This window comes from Phaseolus vulgaris, chromosome 3 (genome assembly GCF_000499845.2).
Source record: "Phaseolus vulgaris cultivar G19833 chromosome 3, P. vulgaris v2.0, whole genome shotgun sequence".
Lineage (NCBI taxonomy): Eukaryota > Viridiplantae > Streptophyta > Magnoliopsida > Fabales > Fabaceae > Phaseolus > Phaseolus vulgaris.
In genome coordinates this window covers 18218702-18244645 of record NC_023757.2, presented here as the reverse complement: position 1 = coordinate 18244645, position 25944 = coordinate 18218702, and the positions used below count along the sequence as shown (strand labels likewise).

The 25944-nt window shown below is 42.1% G+C and overlaps 1 protein-coding gene across 1 annotated transcript; it reads right to left on the bottom strand.

Moving 5' to 3' along the window:
- Window positions 1–1385: 1385 nt before the first annotated feature.
- Window positions 1386–2051, bottom strand: LOC137839271 (uncharacterized). Its single transcript, XM_068648391.1, has one exon. It carries the CDS (start codon window positions 2049–2051, stop codon window positions 1386–1388), a length of 666 nt encoding a protein of 221 aa, XP_068504492.1.
- Between the last annotated feature and the right edge of the window lie 23893 nt (window positions 2052–25944).

Sequence of the window (25944 nt, the reverse complement as noted above, 5' to 3'; positions counted from 1 at the left end):
GATGCTTTCGGTACGCGAGGTCGTTCCATCTGTGAACGTTGTCCTCAATTCCAAGTAGCCTCGTACTTCCACCTGGTTGTCAGCAAACCCATATAAGCACCCTGTGTAGGGTCTCAAAAGGTCGGGAGACAACCGCAACTTGTTGAATGTCGACCAGAACATAACTGTACCGTCTCGTACCCGGGCGTTGACGAAGTCAAGGTCAAAGTCAGCGTCAAAGTCAAAGTCAACGTAAGGCGTCGCCCGGGTGGGGTGACGCCGAGCGCAGGCGTCGCCAACAGAAAGGATCGCCAAGATAAGGCGTCGCCTAGCAGGGCGTCGCCAGGATAAGGCGTCGCCTAGCATGGTGTCGCCAAGGTGGAATAACACAAAAGCAAGGTGACCACAGCGCCATTTCCCGACACCCATGGGTAGGAAAGACCATGGAGGGGGCGACGCCGTGGGAAGGCCTCAGACCCCTGATAACCAGGGAATAGTGATGAAGAGAAGGAAAAGGTGGCTTCAAGGCCATAGTGACAGCACCAGTGTAGGGCAGCCCGACTCGTGAAGTACCCCTGCCGCCCTAGAGACGCCTTTGGGACAGATACGACCCAAGGGGAGGGTCACGCCCAGGGTAGCCCGGTGCAGGGTACGAGAGGAAGGCAGATACGCTCTCAAAGTGAGTGACTAGATGATTGGGGCATGAGTTGGCATCCAAAAAGTCACCCCTTGCGCAGTAGCACTCCCAAGCAGGAGCACTCACACGTAGAAACGTCCCCCGATGGGCAGAAACGTCCCCAGATGGGGTCATGGCGTTGTGAGGCCATCCACGTGTACGACAGCCAGGTCAGAATAGAAACACCCTTCAGTCAGGTACCAGGTAATTAAAGTCATTCAATACAATTTCTGTTTTGAGCATTTCAGGTACTATAAAGGCTCCCAAGCGTTTCAACGTCTTAAATGCGCTACATTTTCTAATTAGACGCGTTAATTAAGTGCGTTACGTTTTGTGATTAAAAGCGCTTTAAGGCGCTTTAAATGCTTGGGCAGTTTAAATAGCGTTGAGAATGTTGGAAACAGGGTTCGAATTTTTGGCAAACTGACCAGAAACTCTCTAGTTGCTTGCTCGAGCCTTGAGGTTACGCACAAGGGACTAGGGAAAGAGCTTTGCCAGAAGGAGAAATACACACTAGACACAGTTTCCATTTTTAAGACCTTCAGAGTGCCATATGCGGTGCTCAGACACGGAGGTGCATAGTTTTGGTTTTTCTTGCTGGCTGACTTGAGCGTCGGAGTGCAAACGGCCGCTAGGGCGCCCTTTTGTCCTCTTTTTGCAGGAATCCACAGGTAACCAGTGGGAAGGAGTCCCTAGCTGACGGTCGAGGACGCGCACGAAGACGTCCCAGTCAACCGGACGGAACAATAACATCTGCAGAGCTTCCTTGGTCGACTAGAACCCTGTGCACCTTTCTGCCAGCCGTGACGACCGAAATGACCATGGGGTCATTGTCGTGCGGAACAACATCCAGTAGATCTGCCCTCCTGAACACGAGGTCTGACTCCCACGGGTCACCTGAGATTCTTTCTTCAATGGAATTGACCCCCGTCGCATATTTTTTCCGTTGGGAGGTAGTGGGTCCTCCCCCCGAGAAGCCACCAGCGATGGTGTGGACTTCGCCAAGGACAGGCATCTCGTGCGCTTGTTCTTCCACTGGTGCTGGCAGGGTCGCGGTCGCGACGGGCTCTGCGACGTAATCCTTCAGAAACCCGCTTCTCACCAACTCATCTAGTTGGTAACCCAGCGACAGGTAGTTGTCGATGTGATGACCGAAAGCTTCGTGGAACTCGCACCAAGAGTCCTTACGAGGCCCTAACACCTTGTCAGTCTTCGCCGGTCGCCTCAACCTTTCAGCTATATTGGGCACGGCAATCAGATCCTTCAATTCCACCACAAAGTTGTACCTCGCTGGCCTTGCCCTTTCCCTGGCCGGGCGATCCCCTCCTGCTGGACCCCTGGGCTGGGGTTTTCTGGTCTCATAGGGGTGTCTCCCCTCTGGCTTCTTTCTCCCCATCGTGGTCTCGTTGACCCTGACGGGTTGAGCACGCGTCTGTGCTCTCGGGCGTGAGGGTACGACGCTGGTGCGCTTCTCACACACCTCTCCCTCGGAGGCGATATGCTCCACCGCCCGACGCCGTATTTCAGCGAAGGTCCTAGGGCGATTGCGAATAATGGATTCGCAAAAAGGGCCGGGACATACGCCTTTTCTAAATGCGTACACGATCATAGGCTCTTCTGAAGTACCAACTTTTACTACTTGGGCCGCAAAACGGTTGATGTATTCCTTCAAGGTCTCCCCTTGATACTGTTTTACATCGAACAGGTCGTAGGAAACTGGCGGCGGAGCCCTGTTCGCCAAGTACTACTCTTTAAACAACTGCGACAACTGCTGAAAGGAGGTGATATGGCCGCTTGGAAGGCTGATGAACCAATCCATTGCCATCCCCATCAAGGTGCTCACAAAGAGCTTGGATCTCGCGGCATCAGAGCCGCCTACCAACACCATCTGTGTGTGGAATGCAGTGAGATACACCTCAGGATCCTCCATCCCAGTGAAGATCACCTTGGGTCTCGCGAACGTGTTGGGGATTACTGCATCCAGGATCTCCTGCAAGAAGGGTGTGGAAAACTCCCTTGGTGGGGTGAGACGCTCGGTCTCATCTTGTTCACGTTGCCCTTGGTCTTTGCTCAAACCCCGGCGCAACTCTTCATTTATACGATGGAGCTCTTCGTTTCTCGCACGCGAATCTGCAAGATCTGCCTGCATGCGTTCTTGTTCCACCCTCGATTCCGCCATCTCATCCTGCAGCCCCCACATCATTTCCATGACCTGCTGCATGGACATTTCCTCACTCGCCGCGCGTGCGGAACCTTGTCTCGTGCCCCTCATTCTTCACAGTTTCCTCAAACTTTGCTAACGATATGGTAGCTCCGATAGATCTTCTGAAGCTTGCGATGGGACTGATGTTTTAAATCGTCCCCACGGTGGGCGCCAAATGTTCCGGCCGGTTGACTTGGGACGTCTTTGTGCGCAACCCTGCCCGTCAGCTAGGGACACCTTCCCTCTGGCTTCCTGTGGATTCCTGCAAAGAAGGACAAAAGGGCGCGCTAGCGGCCGTTTGCACTCCGACGCTCAAGTCAGCTAGCAAGAACCAAAAACTCTGCACCTCCGTATCGGAGCACCGTGAATGGCACTCTGAAGGTGGTAAAAAGAACTATGTGTTGTGTATATTTTCTCCCCCTGGCAAACAACCTCTCTCTAGTCCCCTTGTGCGTAGCCTCAAGACTCGAGCAAGCAACTAAAGTGTATTATGGGAAAGTCTGCCAAAAGTTCGAACCCTATTTCCCACGTCCAAGGTTCTATTTAAACTACTCTAGCATTTAAAGCGTCTTAAAGCGCATTTAAGGTTATGAAACGTTCAGCGCCTTTAAGACGTTTAAATCGCTTGGAGCATTTAAAGTACCTTAAACGCTCGAAACGTAAACTTTATTAAATAGCTTTAATTACCTTATACCTGACAAATTGATGTTTCTATTCTGACTTGGCTGCTGTTACACGTGGAGGGCCTCACAGCACCATGACCCCACTTGGGGGGTATTTCCTCGTGTGAGCCCTCCTTCCTGGGAGTGCATCTGCGCAAGGGGTGACTCTTTGGGTGCCAACTCACGCCCCCAAACCTCTAGTCACTCGCTTTGAGAGTGTATCTACCTTCCTCTCGTACCCTGCACCTGGCTACCCCTGAGTGTGACCCTTCTCATGAGTCGTAACTATCCCAAGGGCTTCTCCGGGGCGACATGGGCACTTCACGAGTCAGATTGCTCTCCACTGGCGCTAGTACTATGGCCTTGAAGCCACCTTTCTCTTCCTTTTATTGCTGCCCCGGGTTATCGGGGTTTGAGGCCTCCCCATGGCGTCACTCCCTCCATGGTCTTTCCTACCCATGGGTATCGGGGAGCAACACTGTGGTTGCCTTGCTATTTTACCTTGGCGACACCTGCTCTAGACGAAGTCTTATCTTGGCGACGCTTCCTCTTGGCGACGCCTTGCCTTGGCGACGCTTGCCCTTGGCGTTGCCTCACCTAGGCAGCGCCTTATGTTGACTTGGACCTCGACACTGACTTTGAACTTGACTTTGTCAATGCTCGGGTACGGGACGGTACATTTACACACCAACAATTCAGTTTCTTAGCAAACTTTTGGCATTGGTTGCACTCCAAGCACATGCACCAATTAATTGTGATAATATTTCTAAAATCAGTGTCCAATTACCGCCAGTTGTAGCGCCAGAATGCACACTTTTTTGTGTGATTTATCTTTTTTTTTCTATTTTGCTTTTTCAACTGATTATTTTTGTCTTCTTTTGCTAACACTTCAAACCACTGAAATCCAAAATCTCATAATTTTCATTTGACGTATTTAATTTTCATAAAACAAAACAGCCAGAACAGAATTTGTTAAAATAGAGGATTCTAAATCTGGAATTAAAAAACAAAATAATATACTTCAAAAACACAATGGAATGAATGTGATGGAATTTGTATGGATCTAGCATATAAATATGAACTCAAACTAAAAGGAAAAATGCACCAAAGGATCAAATCAAAACAGAATTCAGATTAAACACTCAAATCAAAACAAGAAACAAATGAATCAAGAAAAGTACTACTAAGATTTGTTGACAATTTTGGAATTACATGACTAGACTAAACTTATAGATCCAGAAAATAAAATGACTCAAGCATCATATGAACCGAACAGAAATTCAATTAAGACTCAAATATCCTAAAAATAAAAACAACAACACAATTCACCATAGAATCCTACACAAAATTGAAAATAAGATGCTTAAGCACAAATTGATCAATTTCTACTGATTGAAATGCTTAGAATAGCATCCAAATCAAATTAAAAACGTAAAACAGCAAGACAACTTGAACAAAAGATGAACAACATGAAAATAAGAAGAACTCAAAAACAAAAATGAAAAGAGACACTTATCTCTTGAAGACCATAGCTCTAGATACCAAATGATGGCATTGAGCTCTTCTCCTTTGTGGTTTCTGGGTGGTTTGCGGAAGCTTAGTGGTTTGTTGATGGATCAAGGCCCTCCTAGGAGGTGTGGCTGCCTTGGAAGTGCATGAGAGTAGTGAAATTGAGGGAGGTTCGGCCAGCCCCCTTTGGTAGGTGAAAGGATTGAAGATTAAGACCTAAATCTTAGGCAATGGAGTAAAGTATGGCTCAAGTTTGGCAGCAAAACAATATAATCTTGGATTTACATGAGGTAGGCTCCTCTTTAAATAGCCCAAGGAGGACCGTAAATGGTAAAGCAAATGAAGAGCAAATGTAAGCTAAATTACATGTAAATTTGAGGACATGGAAGCACATGGCACATGGGGGTACATGGGACACCTAGCCTTCACATGGCCGGCCTAGATTGGTGTGGTAGGTTCTAGAAACCGTAAACTAATCTAGGTAATCCTAATTTAATCCTAATTTGACAATTAAACAAGGTTCACAATGCTATGCTATTTGCACCACAAATAAAGCTATGCTATGCTGGATGGGCTTCTGTGAACATGTATAGAAATGTTTTCCTTCCATCCGTAGCCTTGTCCCATTCTTCATTCACTCTCTTGGTCATGGACCTTGTGGTTGGTCCTAGACGCTCTTGTGGCCGTAGACGCTCTTGTGGTCCTAGACGCTCTTGTGGTCCTAGACGATCTTGTCCTAGACGCTCTTCTCCTAGACGGTCTTGTGCTTGCCTTTCATGGAAGGTGGTGCTTGGGGCGTCTTCCATCAGCTTGGTTCATGTTTTCAAAAGATTAATTTGAGTAATGAAATGCTGCCAAAATGTGCCATTCTTACTCCTTTGCCCAAACTCTCTTAGGATTTAGGTCTTTAATCTTCTCAAAACTGCACCTCAAAGAGAGTTGGCCGAATCTCTCTCACTCTCACATTCTTCCTGCACCTCTATGGCTTACACAACTCTTAGGAGAGCCTTATTCCACCACAATCCATGGATGCTTCCGCCAATTCCACCACAAAAACCACAAGTTGAAGAGCTCAAGCTATCAGGATGCATTTGTGACCATTCCCCACCAAGATTGCTCAAAAACCATAACTTCACTTTTTCACCAATTTTCCTACCAAGGCACAAAAAGTCATTCCACCCAACTTGGCTAAGCCAAAACCCAACCAAGATCAATTCCTTTTGCAACCAAACTTATCACACCTCATTTTGCACACATTTGTGACACTTCCCCACCAAGATTGCTCAAAAACCATGACTTCACTTTTTCACCAATTTGCTACCAAGGCACAAAACCTAGGCCAAGCGACCAAACTTGGCTAACCCAAAACCCAACCAAGATCAATTCCTTTTGCAACCAAACTTTTGAAACCTCATTTTGGATGCATTTATGACAATTCCCCACCAAGATTGCTCCCAAACCACGACTTCACTTTTTCACCAATTTTGCTACCAAGGCACAAAAACTAGGCGAAGCGACCAAACTTGGCTAACCCAAAACCCAACCAAGATCAATTCCATTTGCAACCAAACATTTGACACCTCATTTTGGATGCATTTGTGACAATTCTCCACCAAGATTGCTCCAAAACCACAACTTCACTTTTTTACCAATTTTGCTAGCAAGGCACAAAAAGTCAATCCAACCAACTTGATTAAGCTAAAACCCAACCAAGATCAATTCCTTTTGCAACCAAACTTTTGACACCTCATTTTGGATGCATTTGTGAGAATTCCCCACCAAGATTGCTAAAAAACCATGACTTCACTTTTTCACCAATTTTCCTACCAAGGCACAAAAAGTCATTCCACCCAACTTGGCTAAGCCAAAACCCAACCAAGATCAATTCCTTTTGCAACCAAACTTTTGACACCTCATTTTGGATGCATTTGTGAGAATTCCCCACCAAGATTGCTAAAAAACCATGACTTCACTTTTTCACAAATTTTGCTACCAAGGCACAAAAACCCAATCCACCCAACTTGGCTAAGCCAAAACCCAACCAAGATCAATTCTTTTTTGCAACCAAACTTTTCACACCTCATTTTGCATACATTTGTGACAATTCCCCACCAAGATTGCTCAAAAACCATGACTTCACTTTTTCAACAATTTTGCTACCAAAGCACAAAAAGCTAGTCCACCCAACTTGCTAAGCCAAAACCCAACCAAGATCAATTCATTTTGCAACCAAACTTTTCACACCTCATTTTGCATACATTTGTGACACTTCCCCACCAAGATTGCTTAAAAACAATGACTTCACTTTTTCACCAATTTCGCTACCAAGGCACAAAAACAAGGCCAAGCAACCAAACTTGGCTAAGCCAAAACTGATGAGTTTGAGCTCTTGATCTTGCGGTTTTTGTGCTGGTTTTGGCAGAAGCGTTCACGTATTGAGGTGGAATAAGGTTCTCCTAGGAGTTGTGTAAGCCTTAGAGGTGCAGGAAGAGTATGAAGATCAGAGAGGTTTGGCCAGCTCTCCTTGAGGTGAAATGATTGACGATTAAAGACTTAAATCTAAAGGGATTTTTGGAAAGGGAGTATGAAAAGCACAAATTTGGCAACATTTTTCTATACTCAAAATAATCTTGCATTTACATGAGGTAGGATTCTCCTTATATAGCCTTGGAGGACCGGAAATGAGAGGGTAATGAGAAGGAAATGCTAGCCAAAATTACTTGTAAATGTGGCACCTAAGTGATCACATGCGAAACGTGATCCAAAGATGGTCGTTTGGCGCGCTTATGCTTCACATGGCCGGCCGAAGTTAGCTTAGTAGCTTCTAGACACCGTAAGCTAACTTAGGTTGGTTTTAAGAAACCAATTTTGTTCCTGATTACAATTTAAACAATTTCAAAAGGAAATTCTACACTAATTTGACAAGAATTTAAAGACTATGCTACGCTTTATTTTGGACTTCTTGGAACATGTAAAGATAGGTTTCTCTGCCATCAATGGCAGTGTCCCAATCCTCATCAAGCCTCTTTGTCATTGCCCTTGTAGTTGGCCCTATATGTCTTTGTCTATGACCTTCCTTTGAAGTGGTGCTTGACCCTCTTCCATCCTTCCCTCCCCCTTGGAAAGGATTTATCCTTAAATCCAAATCGTCCTCTTCTTCATTGGTACCTACAAATAGAGATAAATCAATTACATTAAAGGTATCATGTACTCCATATTCAATAGGTAAATCCAATTTGTAAGCATTATTATACAGCATTATTATTGAGCATCACCACGGGGACTATGTTTGGACTTTCTCTTAGTATTGAGCATTATTATTGAGCATCACATCGGTTTGGCCATCCGTTTGAGGATGACAAAATGTTGAAAATTGTAGTCTTGTGCCAAGCTTTCCCTAAAGGGTTTTTCAAAAATGGCTTATAAACTTAGGATCTCTATCGGATACTATACTTCTTGGTAAACCATGAAGTCTTACCACCTCTCTAAAGAAAAGTGTTCCGTCCGGTTGACCTGGGACGTCTTTGTGCGCGACCTCAACCTTCAGCTAGGGACTCCTTCCCACTGGTTACCTGTGGATTCCTGCAAAAGAGGACAAAAGGGCGCCCTAGCGGCCGTTTGCACTCCGACGCTCAAGTCAGCCAGCAAGAAACACCAAAAACTATGCACCTCCGTATCGGAGCACCGCGTATGGCACTCTGAAGGTGGTAAAAAGGAACTGTGTCTAGTGTATATTTTCTTGTTCTGGCAAAGATCTTTCCCTAGTCCCTTGTGCGTAACCTCAAGGCTCGAGCAAGCAACTAGAGAGTTTCTGGAAAATTTGCCAAAAGTTCGAACCCTGTTTCCAACATTCCCAACGCTATTTAAACTGCCCAAGAATTTAAAGCGCCTTAAAGCGCTTTTAATCATAAAACGTAACGCACTTAATTAACGCGTTTAATTAGAAAACGTAGCGCATTTAAGACGGTGAAACGCTTGGGAGCCTTTATAGTACCTTAAACGCTCGAAACAGAAACTGTATTAAATGACTTTAATTACCTGGTACCTGACTAAATGGTGTTTCTATTCTGACCTGGCTGTCGTACACGTGGAGGGCCTCACAGCGCCATGACCCCATCTGGGGACGTTTCTACGCGTGAGTCCTCCTGCTTGGGAGTGCTACTGCGCCAGGGGTGACTTTTTGGGTGCCAACTCGTGCCCCCAATCATCTAGTCACTCACTTTGAGAGCGTATCTGCCTTTCTCTCGTACCCTGCACCCGGCTACCCTGGGCGTGACCTTCCTCTTGAGTCGTATCTGTCTCAAAGGCGTCTCTAGGGCGGCAGGGGTACTTCGCAAGTCAGGCTGCCCTACACTGGTGTTGTTACTATGGCCTTGAAGCCACCTTTCTCTTCTCTTTATCACTCCCCCGAATCATCGGGATCTGAGGCCTTCCCACGGCGTCGCTCCCTCCATGGTCTTTCCTACCCATGGGTATCGGGGAACCACACTGTGATTGCCTTGCCTTAGTAATATTTGATCTTGGCGTCCCCCTAGTTGGGCGACGCCTTCACCTAGGCGACGCCTTGCCTTGGCGACGCTTCCTCTTGGCGACACTGATGCGCGGCGTCCCTTCACCTGGGCGACGCCTTGTGTTGACCTTGACTCTTGGTGTTGACTTTGACCTTGACTTTGTCAACGCCCGGATACGGGACGGTACAAAAAGTCTAGAAATATTTTGAGCATCATCCACTTTGTGCCAAGGAATAAAATGTGACATTTTACTAAAGCGATCCACTACCACAAAGATGGAGTCATGACCTCTTGCAGTCCTAGGAAGTCCTAAGATGAAATCCATGCTAATATCTTCCCAAGGAGCATTTGCAATCGGTAAAGGGGTATATATTCCATGAGGCATTGTCCTAGATTTTTCTTTTAAACATGAAATACATCTAGCACAATGTTTTTGGACGTCCTTTCTCATGTGTGGCCAATAAAATTTTCCTTTTAAAAGATCAAGAGTTTTATCAACTCCAAAATGACCCATGAGACCCCCTTCATGTGATTCTTTTCCAAGAAGTTCTCTATGTGTACCTTGGGGAATACAAAGTTTGCTTTCTTTAAAAAGATACCCCTTAGTCACATAGTAACCTTCTTGTTCTCTATGTTCACATTTAGCAAAGATATATGCAAAGTCTTGATCTTCTTGATAAAGTTCTTTTATGTTGTCAAATCCTAGAATTTGAGCACCAAGTTTTGAAAAGAGCACATGTCTCCTTGAGAGAGCATCTGCCACTATGTTTGTGCTTCCTTTCTAGTATTTGATAACATAAGGAAATTGTTCAAGAAATTCCATCCATTTTGCATGCCTTTTATTGAGCTTGTGTTGGCCTTTCAAATATTTTAAAGACTCATGATCACTATGAATAACAAATTGTTTTGGAACAAGATAGTGTTCCCAAGTCTTTAAGGCCTCACAAGTGCATAGAGCTCTTTGTCATAGGTGGGATAGTTAGGGGTGGCTCCATGAAGTTTTTCACTAAAATAAGCAATTGCATGCCCACCTTGTAACAAAACCGCACCTATGCCAACCCCCGATGCATCACACTCTACTCGAAAATTTTAGCAAAATTTGGTAGAGCTAAAATGGGTGCGTTGGTAAGTTGAGCCTTAAGCCTTTGAAAGGCTTTTTCGTGCTTTTCATTCCAACAAAATGTAATATCTTTCTTTACAAGCTCATCAAGAGGTGAAGCTATGCTTGAAAAATTTGGCACAAAGCGTCTATAGAAGCTAGCTAAACCATGAAAGCTTCTCACATCACTTACATTTTGTGGAGTTGGCCACTATTAGATGGCTTTAATTTTCTCGGGGTCTACGTGTACCCCCTTTTTGTTTACTATAAAGCCTAGAAAAACTATACTATCTACACAAAAAGTACATTTGTCCCTATTGGCAAACAAGCTATTATTCCTAAGAACTAGAAGAACTTCCCTAAGGTGACTTAGATGATCTTCTGGGTTTTTACTATATACTAAGATATCATCAAAATATACTACTACATATTTACCTATGGAATCTCTCAAGGCATGATTCATTAGCCTCATGAATGTACTAGGTGCGTTAGTGAGACCAAAAGTCATCACCAACCACTCATATAGTCCAAATTTAGTCTTAAAAGCGTTTTTCCACTCATCACCCTTCTTGATTCGAATTTGGTGATATCCATTTTTAAGATCAATTTTGGAAAATATAATTGACCCATGTAACTCATTAAGCGTGTCGTCAAGCCTTGGGATTGGATGCCTATACTTGATGGTGATGTTGTTGATTGCTCGACAATCACAACACATTCTCCATTTTCCATCTTTTTTGGGCACCAACAAGACAGGTACAACACAAGGCTTAGGCTCTTTTGAACCCAACCCTTCTCCAACAAGTCTTGAACTTGAGACTCTATCTCCTTCGTTTCCTCGGGGTTAGTTCTATACGCGGGCCTATTTGGCAGGCTTGCCCCGAAATCAAGTCAATTTGATGTTCTATACCTCTAAAAGGAGGAAGTCCTATGGGTCCCTCTTTAGAGAATATATCATCAAATTCACTAAAAAGATTTTTAACTTGAGGAAGTAGAACCACGGGTTCAAGGTTTGTGGCAGTGCATGCAAGTGTTCCTTTACAAAAGATTAGGCTAGGTTGTTCAACAAGAAGCATATTTTCAAAAGTGTTTTCAAAAGGTTTATCTTGTTGAATAACCTTGTGGGAAGGAACACTCTTCTCCCACCCCTTCCTATCCCTAAGGATTTTCTCTTTTTGTATCTTTTTTTTTCATCTCATCCCTCTTATGTTTCATTTGTATTTGATCTCTTACCACTTGAGAATGTGGTAAAGGATTAAGTACAAACTTTTTTTGCTTATGGGTGAAGGTAATCTCGTTAGGTAGACCATTGTGCAAGGTTTTCTTATCAAATTGCCATGGTCTATCTAATAAGATATGACAAGCTTCCATAGGTACTACATCACATAAAACTTTGTCTTTGTAGTTACCTATAGAGAACTTGACTTCCACTTGTTTATCTACACTTAGTTCCCCATTCTCAATGATCCAGTGTAATTTGTAAGGTTTAGGATGAGGAACTACTTGTACATTTAGTTTCTCAACCATGCTAGTGCTACAGCAATTGCAGCATGATCCACTATCCACAACGAGAGATCATATATTTTCTAAAACATTGCATCTTGTGTGAAAGATGTTCTCTCTTTGTGTTTCAATGGATGCACTAGGTTGATTGTTGAGGGTTTTCCTAATCATTAATAAGTCCCCCTCTAAAGGATTTAACCTCTCATCATCTCCCCTTTCCTTTTCTTTTTCACTAGGCTCATCCTCACCACTACTGTATTCATCTATACCTTTTAAGAACAAAGATCTTTGGTTCGGACATTGTGCTTCCACATGTCCTCTACCAAAGCATTTAAAGCATTTGGTGTCCCTAGCACGAATGGGTGGGATAGAGGTATCCTTTGTTAAGGGTTTGGTAGTTTCTTTTGGTTTCTCTTTAGATGAACTACCCTCCCTTTTGTAATCTTTCTTGGGATAAGCCTTAGGATAGGATCCTACTCTTTGACTTGAAGTTTTTCTTAAATTTTGTTGTTCAAATTTAATGCAAAGTTGAACCAAATCATTCAAGTCTTGATAAGGTATAAGTTCAACCCTATCCCTTATCTCAAGATTGAGCCCACTTAGGAATCTAGCTATGGTGGTGATATCATCCTCTCTAATAGAGGCTCTCATCATATAAAGCTCCATCTTTTGCCTATACTCCTCAACACTCATATTTCTTTGTTGGAGTCTTTGGAGCTTGTCCATTAACTCCCTATTGTAGTAGGAGGGTATATGGCGGCGTCTTAGGGCTCCCTTAAGGTCATTCCAATACTTTATGGGAGGCTCCCTATGAAGACGCCTATCTCTTTCTAAAGATGTCCACCAATACATAGCATTTCCTTGAAAACTAAGAATAGCTAAGGGCACTTTATTTTCTTCACTCACTCTATGGCAAGCAAAAAGTTGCTCTACCTTCATTTCCCAATCTAGGTATACTTCTACATCTTCTTTGCCATGGAAATGAGGTAGGTCTACCCTAACTTCTCTTAGGCTTTCTTGCTCTTTTCTTCTATTTCTCCTAGGGGGTGGTTGATAATAGTCATTTATTCTAAGACGTCCCTCCCCAAGAGAATCATGATCTTTAAAGCTAGATGCATGAGAATGTAATTTTTTTGAATTTTGAGAATTCTCATCCTTTGCTTTAGTCAATGAATTAATTTTGGCCTCATTCTCCAATTGTCCATATGAAATTAATTGCACATCCTTGGAAAGTTGCTTTAAAAGAGATTTTAAGGAGTTCACATCACTTTCAAGAGATTTAGAGGAGTGAGAAGACATGACTAAAACTTTGTGTTTAGAATTGCTTTACTTCAAGAAAAAAGAGGAAAGTTAATGAAGGTAGCTTTCCAGGTAAGAGAGGTGAGTCTCTAAGGACTACTTAAGTACCAAGTCTTCCCTTAGCCAAAAACTATCCCTCAAAATCTTCACACAATTCTTTTTCTAAGTAAATCACTTAGAACACAATGAGGATGGAGAAATCAAATTTTATGCAAGAAAACAATGCAAAGCTATTTAACAACTAAAGCAATTTATCAAAGCTTTAAACAAAGATAAGCGTAAGCAAATTGAAGCAAGGTTAAGCAAAAAGTTAACGTAGAGAAATCTAATTAACACAATTAACAAAGGCTAATCTACAAAGCTTTAAACTAGTCGTTTCCTAGGTGAGGCTTCTTTGACACTTTGAGCCTTTGAAGACACACTCACCGGCTAATTCTTGATTAATCCACTAATTAACAAAAGTAAAATGTAATTACAACTCAAGAAATGCAAAGAAACTGAATTGCACAAATTTAATTTCAGCTTGCTAAACTATGCACTCCTTTGGCTTGTTCTTGCTCTTCTTTGTTGTGTCCTTCAAAGTGTTTGGTTTGTTTTTGGTATTTGTATTTGCTGCTGCCCCTTGCCTTGAACCTCTTATGATTTAAGCAATTAAATTATCCAAAACAGTACCTACTAAGTAGAGCTAGACTCTCCTCAAGTCAATTTCCACTCAACAAGCACCAATTGAAATTCATCCACCAACAATATAGAGGTCAAGAAAAGAAAGCAAGAAACAATAAAATTTTTAAACAGCACCACAGCAATTGGATTGAATGATATGACACAACTAGAAAGAGTTCAGAATAATATCGGAGAAGCAAATAAAAAAATAGGCACTCAATAAAGGTTGGCACACAAAAGGAACCTAAAGAAAGGCACTAGAATTGATTTGAAAACCAAAACAGCACTACTGGAAAATCAAGGTTCAGAAAGCGTGACTTAAAACACTTATGCTGATCTTGTTATTTTTAATTTGCTTATGAAAATTTAAACACAATCAATTTAGTTTCTTAGCAAAATTTTGGCGCTGGAATCACACCAAAAATATGCACCAATTAATTGTGATAAAATTTTCAAAATCAATGTCCAATTACCGCCAGTTCTTAGTGCCAGAATGCACACTTTTTTTGTGTGATTTATCTTTTTTTTTCTGTTTCCTTTTCAACTAATTCTTTTTTTTCTTCTTTTTCTAACACTTCAAACCACTGAAATCCAGAGTTTCAGAATTTTTCTTCAACGCATTTAATTTTCATAACACAAAACAGCCATAACAGAATTTGTAAAAAACAGAGGATTCCTATTTCTGGAATTAAAAACACAATGAGAAACTATTAAAACATAATTGAATGAATGTTATAGGAATTTGTATGGATCTAGCATACAAATATGAACTCAAACTGAAAGGAAAAATGCACCAAAGGAAGAAATCAATTCATAATTCAAATTGAACACTCAAATCAAAACAAGAAACAAATGAATCAAGAAAAGTACTACAAAGATTTGTTGACATTCTTGGAATTACATGACTAAGACAAAACATATAGATCCAGAAAATAAAATGACTTAAGAACATCATATGAACCGAACAGAAATTCAAGCAAGACTTAAGTAACCTAAAATCAAAACAACAACACAATTCACCATAAATTCCTACACAAAAATTGAAAATAAGGTGCTCAAGAACAAATTGAACAATTTCTACCGATTGAAATGCTTAGAATAGCATCTAAATCAAATTAAAAATGTAAAAACAGCAAGACAACATGAACAAGAGATGAAACACATGAATATAAGAAGAACTCAAACAGAAAAATGCAAAGAGACACTTATCTCTTGAAGACCATAGCTCTAGATACCAAATGATGACTTTGAGCTCTTGATCTTGCGGTTTTTGTGGTGGTTTTGGCGGAAGCATTCACGGATTGAGGTGGAATAAGGCTCTCCTAGGAGTTGTGTAAGCCTTAGAGGTGCAAGAAGAGTATGAAGATGAGAGAGGTATGGCCAATTCTTCTTGAGGTGAAAGGATTGAAGATTAACGACCTAAATCTAAAGAGATTTTAGGCAAGGGAGTATGAATGGCACAAATTTGGCAGCATGTCTATACTCAAAATAATATGTCATTTACATGAGGTAGGTTCCTCCTTATATAACCTTGGAGGACCGGAAATGAGAGGGTAATGAAAAGGAAATGCTAGCCAAACGACATGTTAATGTGGCACTTAAGAGATCAGATGGGAAACGTGATCCCAAGATGGCCGTTTGGCGCACTTATGCTTCTAGAAACCGTAAGCTAACTTAGGTTGGTTTTGAGAAACCAATTTTGTTCCTCATTACAATTTAAACAATTTCAAAAGGAAATTCTATATTAATTTCACAAGAATTTAAAGACTATGCTACGCTTGATTTTGGACTTCTTGGAACATGTAAAGATAGGTTTGTCTGCCATCAGTGGTAGTGTCCCAATCCTCATCAAGCCTTTTGGTCATTGCCCTTGAAGTTGGCCTTATATGTCTTTGTGTATGACCTGCCTTTGAAGTGGTGCTCGACCCTCTTCCATCAAAAACTCAACCAAGATCAATTCCTTTTGCAACCAAACTTTTGACACCTCATTTTGGATGTATTTATGACAATTCCCCTCCAAGATTGTTCCAAAACCACGACTTCACTTTTTCACCAATTTATACCAAGGCACAAAAACTAGGCCAAGCGACCAAACTTGGCTAAGCCAAAACCTAACCAAGATCAATTCCTTTTGCAACCAAACTTTTCACACCTCATTTTGCATTCATTTGTGACACTTCCCCACCAAGATTGCTCAAAAACCATGACTTCACTTTTTCACCAATTTTGCTACCAAGGCAAAAAGCCAATCCACCCAACTTGGCTAAGTCAAAACCCTACCAAGATAAATTCCTTTTGCAACCAAACTTTTGACACCTCATTTTGGATGCATTTGTGATAATTCCCGACCAATATTGCTAAAAAACCATGACTTCACTTTTTCACCAATTTTGCTACCAAGGCACAAAAAGCCAATCAACCCAACGTGGCTAAGCTAAAACCCAACCAAGATCAACTCCTTTTGCAACCAAACTTTTCACACCTCATTTTGCATACATTTGTGACAATTCCCCACCAATATTGCTCAAAAACCATGACTTCACTTTTTCATCAATTTTGTAACCAAGGCATAAAAAGCCAATCCACCCAACGTGGCTAAGCCAAAACCCAACCAAGATCAACTCATTTTGCAACCAAATTTTTAACACCTCATTTTGCATATATTTGTGACAATTACCCAAAAAGATTGCTAACAAACCATGACTTCACTTTTTCACCAATTTTGCTACCAATTCACAGAAAGCCAATCCACCTAACTTCGCTAAGCCAAAACCCAACCAAGATCAATTCCTTTTATAACCGAACTTTTGACACTTCATTTTGGATGCATTTGTGACAATTCCCGACCTAGATTGCTGAAAAACCATGACTTCACTTTTTCACCAATTTTGCTACCCAGGCACAAAAAGCCATTCCATCCAACTTGGCTAAGCCAAAAACCAACCAAGATCAATTCCTTTTGCAACCAAACATTTGACACCTCATTTTTTATGCATTTGTTACAATTCCCCACCAAGATTGCTCACAAACAATGACTTCACTTTTTCACCAATTTTGATACCAAGGCACAAAAGGCCAATCCACTCAACGTGGCTAAGCCAAAACCCAACCAAGATCAACTCCTTTTGCAACCAAACTTTTTACACCTCATTTTGGATACATTTGTGACAATTCCCCACCAAGATTGCTTAAAAACCATGACTTCACTTCTTCACCAATTTTCCTACCAAGGCACAAAAAGCCATTCCATCCAACTTGGATAAGCCAAAACCCAACCAAGATCAATTCCTTTTGCAACCAAACATTTGACACCTCATTTTGGATGCATTTGTGACAATTCTCCACCAAGATTGCTCACACACCATGATTTCACTTTTTCACCAATTTTGCTACCAAGCCACAAAAAGCAATCCACCCAACCTTGCTAAGGCAAAACCCAACCAAGATCAATTCCTTTTGTAACCAAACTTTTGACACCTCATTTTCGATGCATTTTTGACAATTCCCGACCAATATTGCTCAAACACCATGATTTCACTTTTTCACCAATTTTGCTACCAAGCAGAAAAGCAAATCCACCAAACTTGGCTAAGCCAAAACCAAACCAAGATGAAATCCTTGTGCAACCAAACGTTTCACACCTCATTTTGCATACAATTGTGACACTTTCCCACCAAGATTGCTCAAACACCATGACTTCAATTTTTCACCAATTTTGCTACCAAGGCACAAAAAGCCAATCCACCCAACTTGGCTAAGCCAAAACTCAACCAACATCAATTCCTTTTGTAACCAAACTTTTCACACCACATTTTGGATGCATTTGTGACAATACCCGACTAAGATTGCTCAAAAACTATGACTTCACTTTTTCACCAATTTTCCTACCAAGGCACAAAATGCCATTCCATCAAACTTGGCTAAGCCAAAACCCGACCAAGATCATTTCCTTTCGCAACCAAACATTTGACACCTCATTTTGGATGCATTTGTGACAATTCTCCACCAAGACTGCTCACAAACCATGATTTCACTTTTTCACCAATTTTGCTTGCAAGGCACAAAAAGCAAATCCACCCAATTGGCGAAGCCAAAACCCAACCAAGATCAATTCCTTTTGCAATCAAACGTTTCACACCTCATTGTGCATACATTTGTGACACTTTCCCACCAAGATTGCTCAAACACCATGACTTCAATTTTTCACCAATTTTGCTATCAAGGCACAAAAAGCCAATCCACCCAACTTGGCTAAGCCAAAACTCAACCAAGATCAATTCCTTTTGTAACCAAACTTTTCACACCTCATTTTGGATGCATTTGTGACACTTTCCGACCAAGATTGCTCAAAAAGCATGACTTCACTTTTTCACCAATTTTGCTACCAAGGCTTAAAAAGCCAATCTATCCAACTTGGATAAGCCAAAACCAAACCTAGATCCATTCCTTTTGTAACCAAAATTTTGACACCTCGTTTTGGATGCATTTTTGACAATTCCCGACCAAGATTGCTTAAAAACCATGACTTCACTTCTTCACCAATTTTCCTACCAAGGCACAAAAAGCCATTCCATCCAACTTGGATAAGCCAAAACCCAACCATGATTAATTCCTTTTGCAACCAAACATTTGACACCTCATTTTGGATGCATTTGTGACAATTCTCCACCAAGATTGCTCACACACCATGATTTCACTTTTTCACCAATTTTGCTATCAAGGCACAAAAAGCAAATCCACCCAACTTGGCTAAGCGAAAACCCAACCAAGATGAATTCCTTTTGCAGCCAAAAGTTTCACACCTCATTTTGCATACAATTGTGACACTTTCCCTCCAAGATTGTTCAAACACCATGACTTCAATTTTTCACCAATTTTGCTACCAAGGTACAAAAAGACAATCCACCCAACTTGGCTAAGCCAAAAACCAACAAAGATCATTTCCTTTCGCAACCAAACATTTGACACCTTATTTTGGATGCATTTGTGACAATTCTCCACCAAGATTGCTCACAAACCATGATTTCACTTTTTCAGCAATTTTGCTAGCAAGGCACAAAAAGCAAATCGACCCAACTTGGCGAAGCCAAAACCGAACCAAGATCAATTCTTTGTGCGACCAAATGTTTCACACGTCATTTTGCATACATTTGTAACACTTCCCCACCAAGATTGCTCAAAAACCATGACTTCACTTTTTCACCAATTTTGCTACCAAGGCTTAAAAAGCTAATCTATCCAACTTGGATAAGCCAAAACCCAACCAAGATCAATTCCTTTTGCAACCAAACATTTGACACCTCATTTTGGATGCATTTGTGACAATTCTCCACCAAGATTGCTCACACACCATGATTTCACTTTTTCACCAATTTTGCAACCTAGGCACAAAAAGCAAATCCACCCAACTTGGCTAAGCGAAAACCCAACCAAGATGAATTCCTTTTGCAACCAAACGTTTCACACCTCATTTTGCATACAATTGTGACACTTTCCCTCCAAGATTGCTCAAACACCATGACTTCAATTTTTCACCAATTTTGCTACCGAGGCACAAAAAGCCAATCCACCCAACTTGGCTATGCCAAAACCCAACCAAGATCATTTCCTTTCGGAACCAAACATTTGACACCTCATTTTGGATGCATTTGTGACAATTCTCCACCAAGATTGCTCACAAACCATGATTTCACTTTTTCACCAATTTTGCTAGCAAGGCACAAAAAGCAAATCCACCCAACTTGGCGAAGCCAAAACCCAACCAAGATCAATTCCTTTTGCAACCAAATGTTTCACACCTCATTTTGCATACATTTGTAACACTTCCCCACCAAGATTGCTCAAAAACCATGACTTCACTTTTTCACCAATTTTGCTACCAAGGCACAAAAAGCCAATCCATCCAACTTGGCTAAGCCAAAACCCAACCTAGATCAATTCCTTTTGTAACCAAACATTTCACACCTCATTGTGCATACATTTGTGACACTTTCCCACCAAGATTGCACAAAAAACATGACTTCAATTTTTCACCAATTTTGCTACCAAGGCACAAAAAGCCAATCCACCAAACTTGGCTAAGCCAAAACCCAACCTATATCAATTCCTTTTGTAACCAAAATTTTCACACCACATTTTGGTTGCATTTTTGACAAAATCCCGACCAAGATTGCTTAAAAACCATGACTTCACTTCTTCACCAAATTTCCTACCAAGGCACAAAAAGCTATTCCATCCAACTTGGATAAGCCAAAACCCAACCAAGATCAATTCCTTTTGCAACCAAACATTTGACACCTCATTTTGGATGCATTTGTGACTATCCTCCACCAAGACTGCTCACACAACATGATTTCACTTTTTCACCAATTTTGCTACTAAGGCACAAAAAGCAAATCCACCCAACTTGGCTAAGCGAAAACCCAACCAAGATGAATTCCTTTTGCAGCCAAAAGTTTCACACCTCATTTTGCATACAATTGTGACACTTTCCCTCCAAGATTGTTCAAACACCATGACTTCAATTTTTCACCAATTTTTCTACCAAGGTACAAAAAGACAATCCACCCAACTTGGCAAGCCAAAAACCAACAAAGATCATTTCCTTTCGCAACCAAACATTTGACACCTTATTTTGGATGCATTTGTGACAATTCTCCACCAAGATTGCTCACAAACCATGATTTCACTTTTTCAACAAATTTTGCTAGGAAGGCACAAAAAGCAAATCCACCCAACTTGGCGAAGCCAAAACCGAACCAAGATCAATTCCTTTTGCAGCCAAAAGTTTCACACCTCATTTTGCATACATTTGTAACACTTCCCCACCAAGATTGCTCAAAAACCATGACTTCACTTTTTCACCAATTTTGCTACGAAGGCACAAAAAGCCAATCCATCCAACTTGGCTAAGCCAAAACCCAACCTAGATCAATTCCTTTTGTAACCAAACATTTCACACCTCATTGTGCATACATTTCTGACACTTTCCCACCAAGATTGCACAAAAGCCATGACTTCAATTTTTCACCCATTTTGCTACCAAGGCACAAAAACCCAATCCACCCAACTTGGCTAAGCCAAAACTCAACCAACATCAATTCCTTTTGTTACCAAAATTTTCACACCTCATTTTGGATGCATTTTTGACAATTCCCGACCAAGATTGCTTAAAAACCATGACTTCACTTCTTCACCAATTTTCCTACCAAGGCACAAAAAGCCATTCCATCCAACTTGGATAAGCCAAAACCCAACCAAGATCAATTCCTTTTGCAACCAAACATTTGACACCTCATTTTGGATGCATTTGCGACAATTCTCCACCAAGATTGCTCACACACCATGATTTCACTTTTTCACCAATTTTGCTACCAAGGCACAAAAATCAAATCCAGCCAACTTGGCTAAGTGAAAACCCAACCAAGATGAATTCCTTTTGCAACCAAATGTTTCACACCTCATTTTGCATACAATTGTGAAACTTTCCCTCCAAGATTGCTCAAACACCATGACTTCAATTTTACACCAATTTTGCTACCAAGGCACAAAAAGCCAATCCACCCAACTTGGCTAAGCCAAAACCAAACAAAGATCATTTCCTTTCGCAACCAAATAATTGACACCTCATTTTGGATGCATTTGTGATAATTCTCCGCCAACATTGCTCACAAACCATGATTTCACTTTTTCACAAATTTTGCTAGCAAGGCATAAAAAGCAAATCCACCCAACTTGGCAAAGGCAAAACCCAACCAAGATCAATTCCTTTTGCAACCAATTGTCTCACACCTCATTTTGCATAAATTTGTGACAATTACCCAACAAGATTGCTCAAAAACCATGACTTCACTTTTTCACCAATTTTGCTACCAATGCACAAAAAGGCAATCCACCCAACTTGGCTCAGCCAAAACCAACCAAGATCAATTACTTTTGTAAACGAACTTTTGACACCTCATTTTGGATGCATTTGTGACAATTCCCGACCAAGATTGCTACAAAACCATGCCTTCACGTTTTCACCAATTTTGCTATCCAGCCACAAAAAGCCATTCCATCCAACTTGGTAAAGCCGAAACCCAACCAAGATCAATTCCTTTTCCAAGCAAACCTTTGACACCTCATTTTGGATGCATTTGTTACAATTCCCCACCAAGATTGCTCACAAACCATGACTTCACTTTTTCACAAATTTTGCTACCAAGGCACAAAACCAAATCCACCAAACTTGGCCAAACCAAAACCCAACCAAGATCAATTCCTTTTGCAACCAACCGTTTCACACCTTATTTTGCATACATTTGTAACACTTCCCCACCAAGATTGCTAAAAAACCATGACTTCACTTTTTCACCAATTTTGCTACCTATGCACAAAAAGCAAATCCACCCAACTTGGCTAAGCCAAAACCCAACGAAGATCAATTCCTTTTGCAAACAAACGTTTCACACCTCATTGTGCATACATTTGTGACACTTTCCCACCAAGATTGCTAAAAAACCATGACTTCACTTTTTCACCAATTTTGCTACCAATGCACAAAAAGGCAATCCACCCAACTTGGCTCAGCCAAAACCAACCAAGATCAATTACTTTTGTAACCGAACTTTTGACACTTCATTTTGGATGCATTTGTGACAATTCCCGACCAAGATTGCTACAAAACCATGCCTTCACGTTTTCACCAATTTTGCTATCCAGGCACAAAAAGCCATTCCATCCAACTTGGTTAAGCCGAAACCCAACCAAGATCAATTCCTTTTCCAAGCAAACCTTTGACACCTCATTTTGGATGCATTTGTTACAATTCCCTACCAAGATTGCTCACAAACCATGACTTCACTTTTTCACAAATTTTGCTACCAAGGCACAAAACCAAATCCACCAAACTTGGCCAAACCAAAACCCAACCAAGATCAATTCCTTTTGCAACCAACCGTTTCACACCTTATTTTGCATACATTTGTAACACTTCCCCACCAAGATTGCTAAAAAACCATGACTTCACTTTTTCACCAATTTTGCTACCAATGCACAAAAACCCAATCCACCCAACTTGGCTCAGCCAAAACCAACCAAGATCAATTACTTTTGTAACCGAACTTTTGACACTTCATTTTGGATGCATTTGTGACAATTCCCGACCAAGATTGCTACAAAACCATGCCTTCACGTTTTCACCAATTTTGCTATCCAGGCACAAAAAGCCATTCCATCCAACTTGGTTAAGCCGAAACCCAACCAAGATCAATTCCTTTTCCAAGCAAACCTTTGACACCTCATTTTGGATGCATTTGTTACAATTCCCCACCAAGATTGCTCACAAACCATGACTGCACTTTTTCACAAATTTTGCTACCAAGGCACAAAACCAAATCCACCAAACTTGGCCAAACCAAAACCCAACCAAGATCAATTCCTTTTGCAACCAACCGTTTCACACCTTATTTTGCATACATTTGTAACACTTCCCCACCAAGATTGCTAAAAAACCATGACTTCACTTTTTCACCAATTTTGCTACCTATGCACAAAAAGCAAATCCACCCAACTTGGCTAAGCCAAAACCCAACGAAGATCAATTCCTTTTGCAAACAAACGTTTCACACCTCATTGTGCATACATTTGTGACACTTTCCCACCAAGATTGCTAAAAAACCATGACTTCAATTTTTCACCAATTTTGCTACCAAGGCACAAAAAGCCAATCCACCCAACTTGGCTAAGCCAAAATCCAACCAAGATCAATTCCTTTTATTACCAAAGTTTTTACACCTCATTTTGGATGCATTTGTGACAATTCCCGACCAAGATTGCTAAAAAACCAGGACATCACTTTTTCACCAATTTTCCTGCCAAGTTAAGTCGTCGCCAGTAGGAGGCGTCGCCTAAGGAAGGCGTCGCCAGGTTAAGGCATCGCCAAGCTAAAACATCACAATGAGGCTTTGGGCCTTAACAGTTCAGAACAATAATAAAGGAAGGAGGAAGGTGGCTTCAAGGCCATAAGTTCTAGAACCAGTAGGGAGCAACCTAACTTGTGAAGTACCCACGCCACCTCTGGGAGACCCCTGGGACAGATACGACCCATGAGAGGGCCATGCCCAGGGACGAACCACGTGTGTGGTACGAGAAGAAGGTAGATACACTCTCAGGGCGAGTGACTAGAAGTTGGGGTGCATGAGTTGGCACCCAGAAAGTCACCCCCTCGCGCCAAATGCACTTCGAGAAAGGAGGGTTTGCACAATGGATTAACCCTAAGTTGGGTTACGGCACTGTAAGGCCCTCCACGAAGAGTCGCGATCAAGTCCGAAGAACACGTGGCAATAAGCACTGAAAAAATCAAGGCTTTCCCAAAAGTTTGCTAAGGTACGCGTTAATTCAGTTAAGATTCGAACGTTCCAAGGAATATTTTTATACGCTTTCAATGCGCTTTAATGCGTTTTAAATGCGAGAGGTGTATAAAAAGGGACCTTGGGACGTTTGAAGGGGGATCCAAGTTTTGACCTAATTCTCACAGTTTACACAGACCACAAACCCTAGTTGTTTTCGCTGCGCACCCACTGTGTGCACAAGACGATTAGGGCAACATAGTTTTAGTCATTCAGTTATTTTTCGACCACCTTCAAAGCATTCTTTACGGTGTTCCGATATGGAGGTTCGTCACCTTTGATGTTTCTCGCTAGCTGACTTGATTTTCAGAGTGCAAACGGTCGCGAGGGCGCCCCTTTGTTCACTTCTTTTCAGGTACTCACAGACATAGCGGAACGTAGGTGCCCTAGCTCGCGAGGACAAGCCTCGCATAAAGACGACCCTGGTCAACCGGCGGGAACACCCACCGTGGGGCCGATCTAAAACATCAGTCCCACCGCAAGTGTTCAGTTCTCCAGTTGCAGTTTCCGATTCAGTTCCTTCGAGATTTTACCAAGATCCACCGTTCGCTGTCAAATTGGTGCAGTTTCACCGATTGCCTTCGGTTCTGTTCGCTGTTTGATCGTGTTTGTTTGAGCTCGAGTTCCCAATCATCCCTTGGAGTTGCACGACAACTGGAAGAAGTTCCTGAAACCGCAGAAGATGAGGTCCACGAGGCAAGGTTCGACGCGCGCTGAGAGCGAAGACCTGACCATGCAGCAGGTCATGGATATGATGCAGGGGCTGTAGGAGGCAATGGCAGCGTCGAAGGCTGAGCAAGAGCGCATGCAGGAGGATCTCACGGCCTCTCAGGTGAGAAATAAGGAGCTCTGTCACATGAATGAGGAGTTGCGCCGCAGGTGGTGCAACAACCTAGGGCTACGCGACATGGATGAGCCCGAGGGTTCCACTCCACCAAGGGAGTTCTCTACGCCGTTCTCGCAGCCGATTCTGGAGACGGTGATCCCCAACACATTCGTGGGGCCCAAGGTAACCTTCATGGGGATGGAGGACCCCGAAGCACATCTCACTACGTTCCACACGCAAATGATGCAGGTAGGCGGCTCCGACGCCGTAAGGTGCAAGCTCTTCATGAGCACTTTGACTGGGATGGCCATGGACTGGTTCATTAGTCTTCCGAATGACCATATCACCTCCTTTGCACAGCTTTCGCAGCTGTTCAGGGAGCAGTATCTAGCAAACAGGGCTCCACCGCCAGTCTTGTACGACTTGTTCGATGTAAAGCAGTACTAGGGTGAGACCCTCAAGGAATACATCAATCGTTTTGGAGTGCAGGTGGTGAAGGTTGGCACCACAAAGAAGCCTATGATCGTCTACGCGTTCAGGAAAGGAATGTTCCCTGGACCCTTCTGTGAATCGATCATACGAATCCGACCCAAGACCTTTGCTGAGATAAGGCGTCGCGCGAT

Bases quoted from the DNA above. Each gene is read 5' to 3' on its own strand.
- LOC137839271 (XM_068648391.1), bottom strand. From the start codon at position 2,051: ATGGGGAGAAAGAAGCCAGAGGGGAGACACCCCTATGAGACCAGAAAA.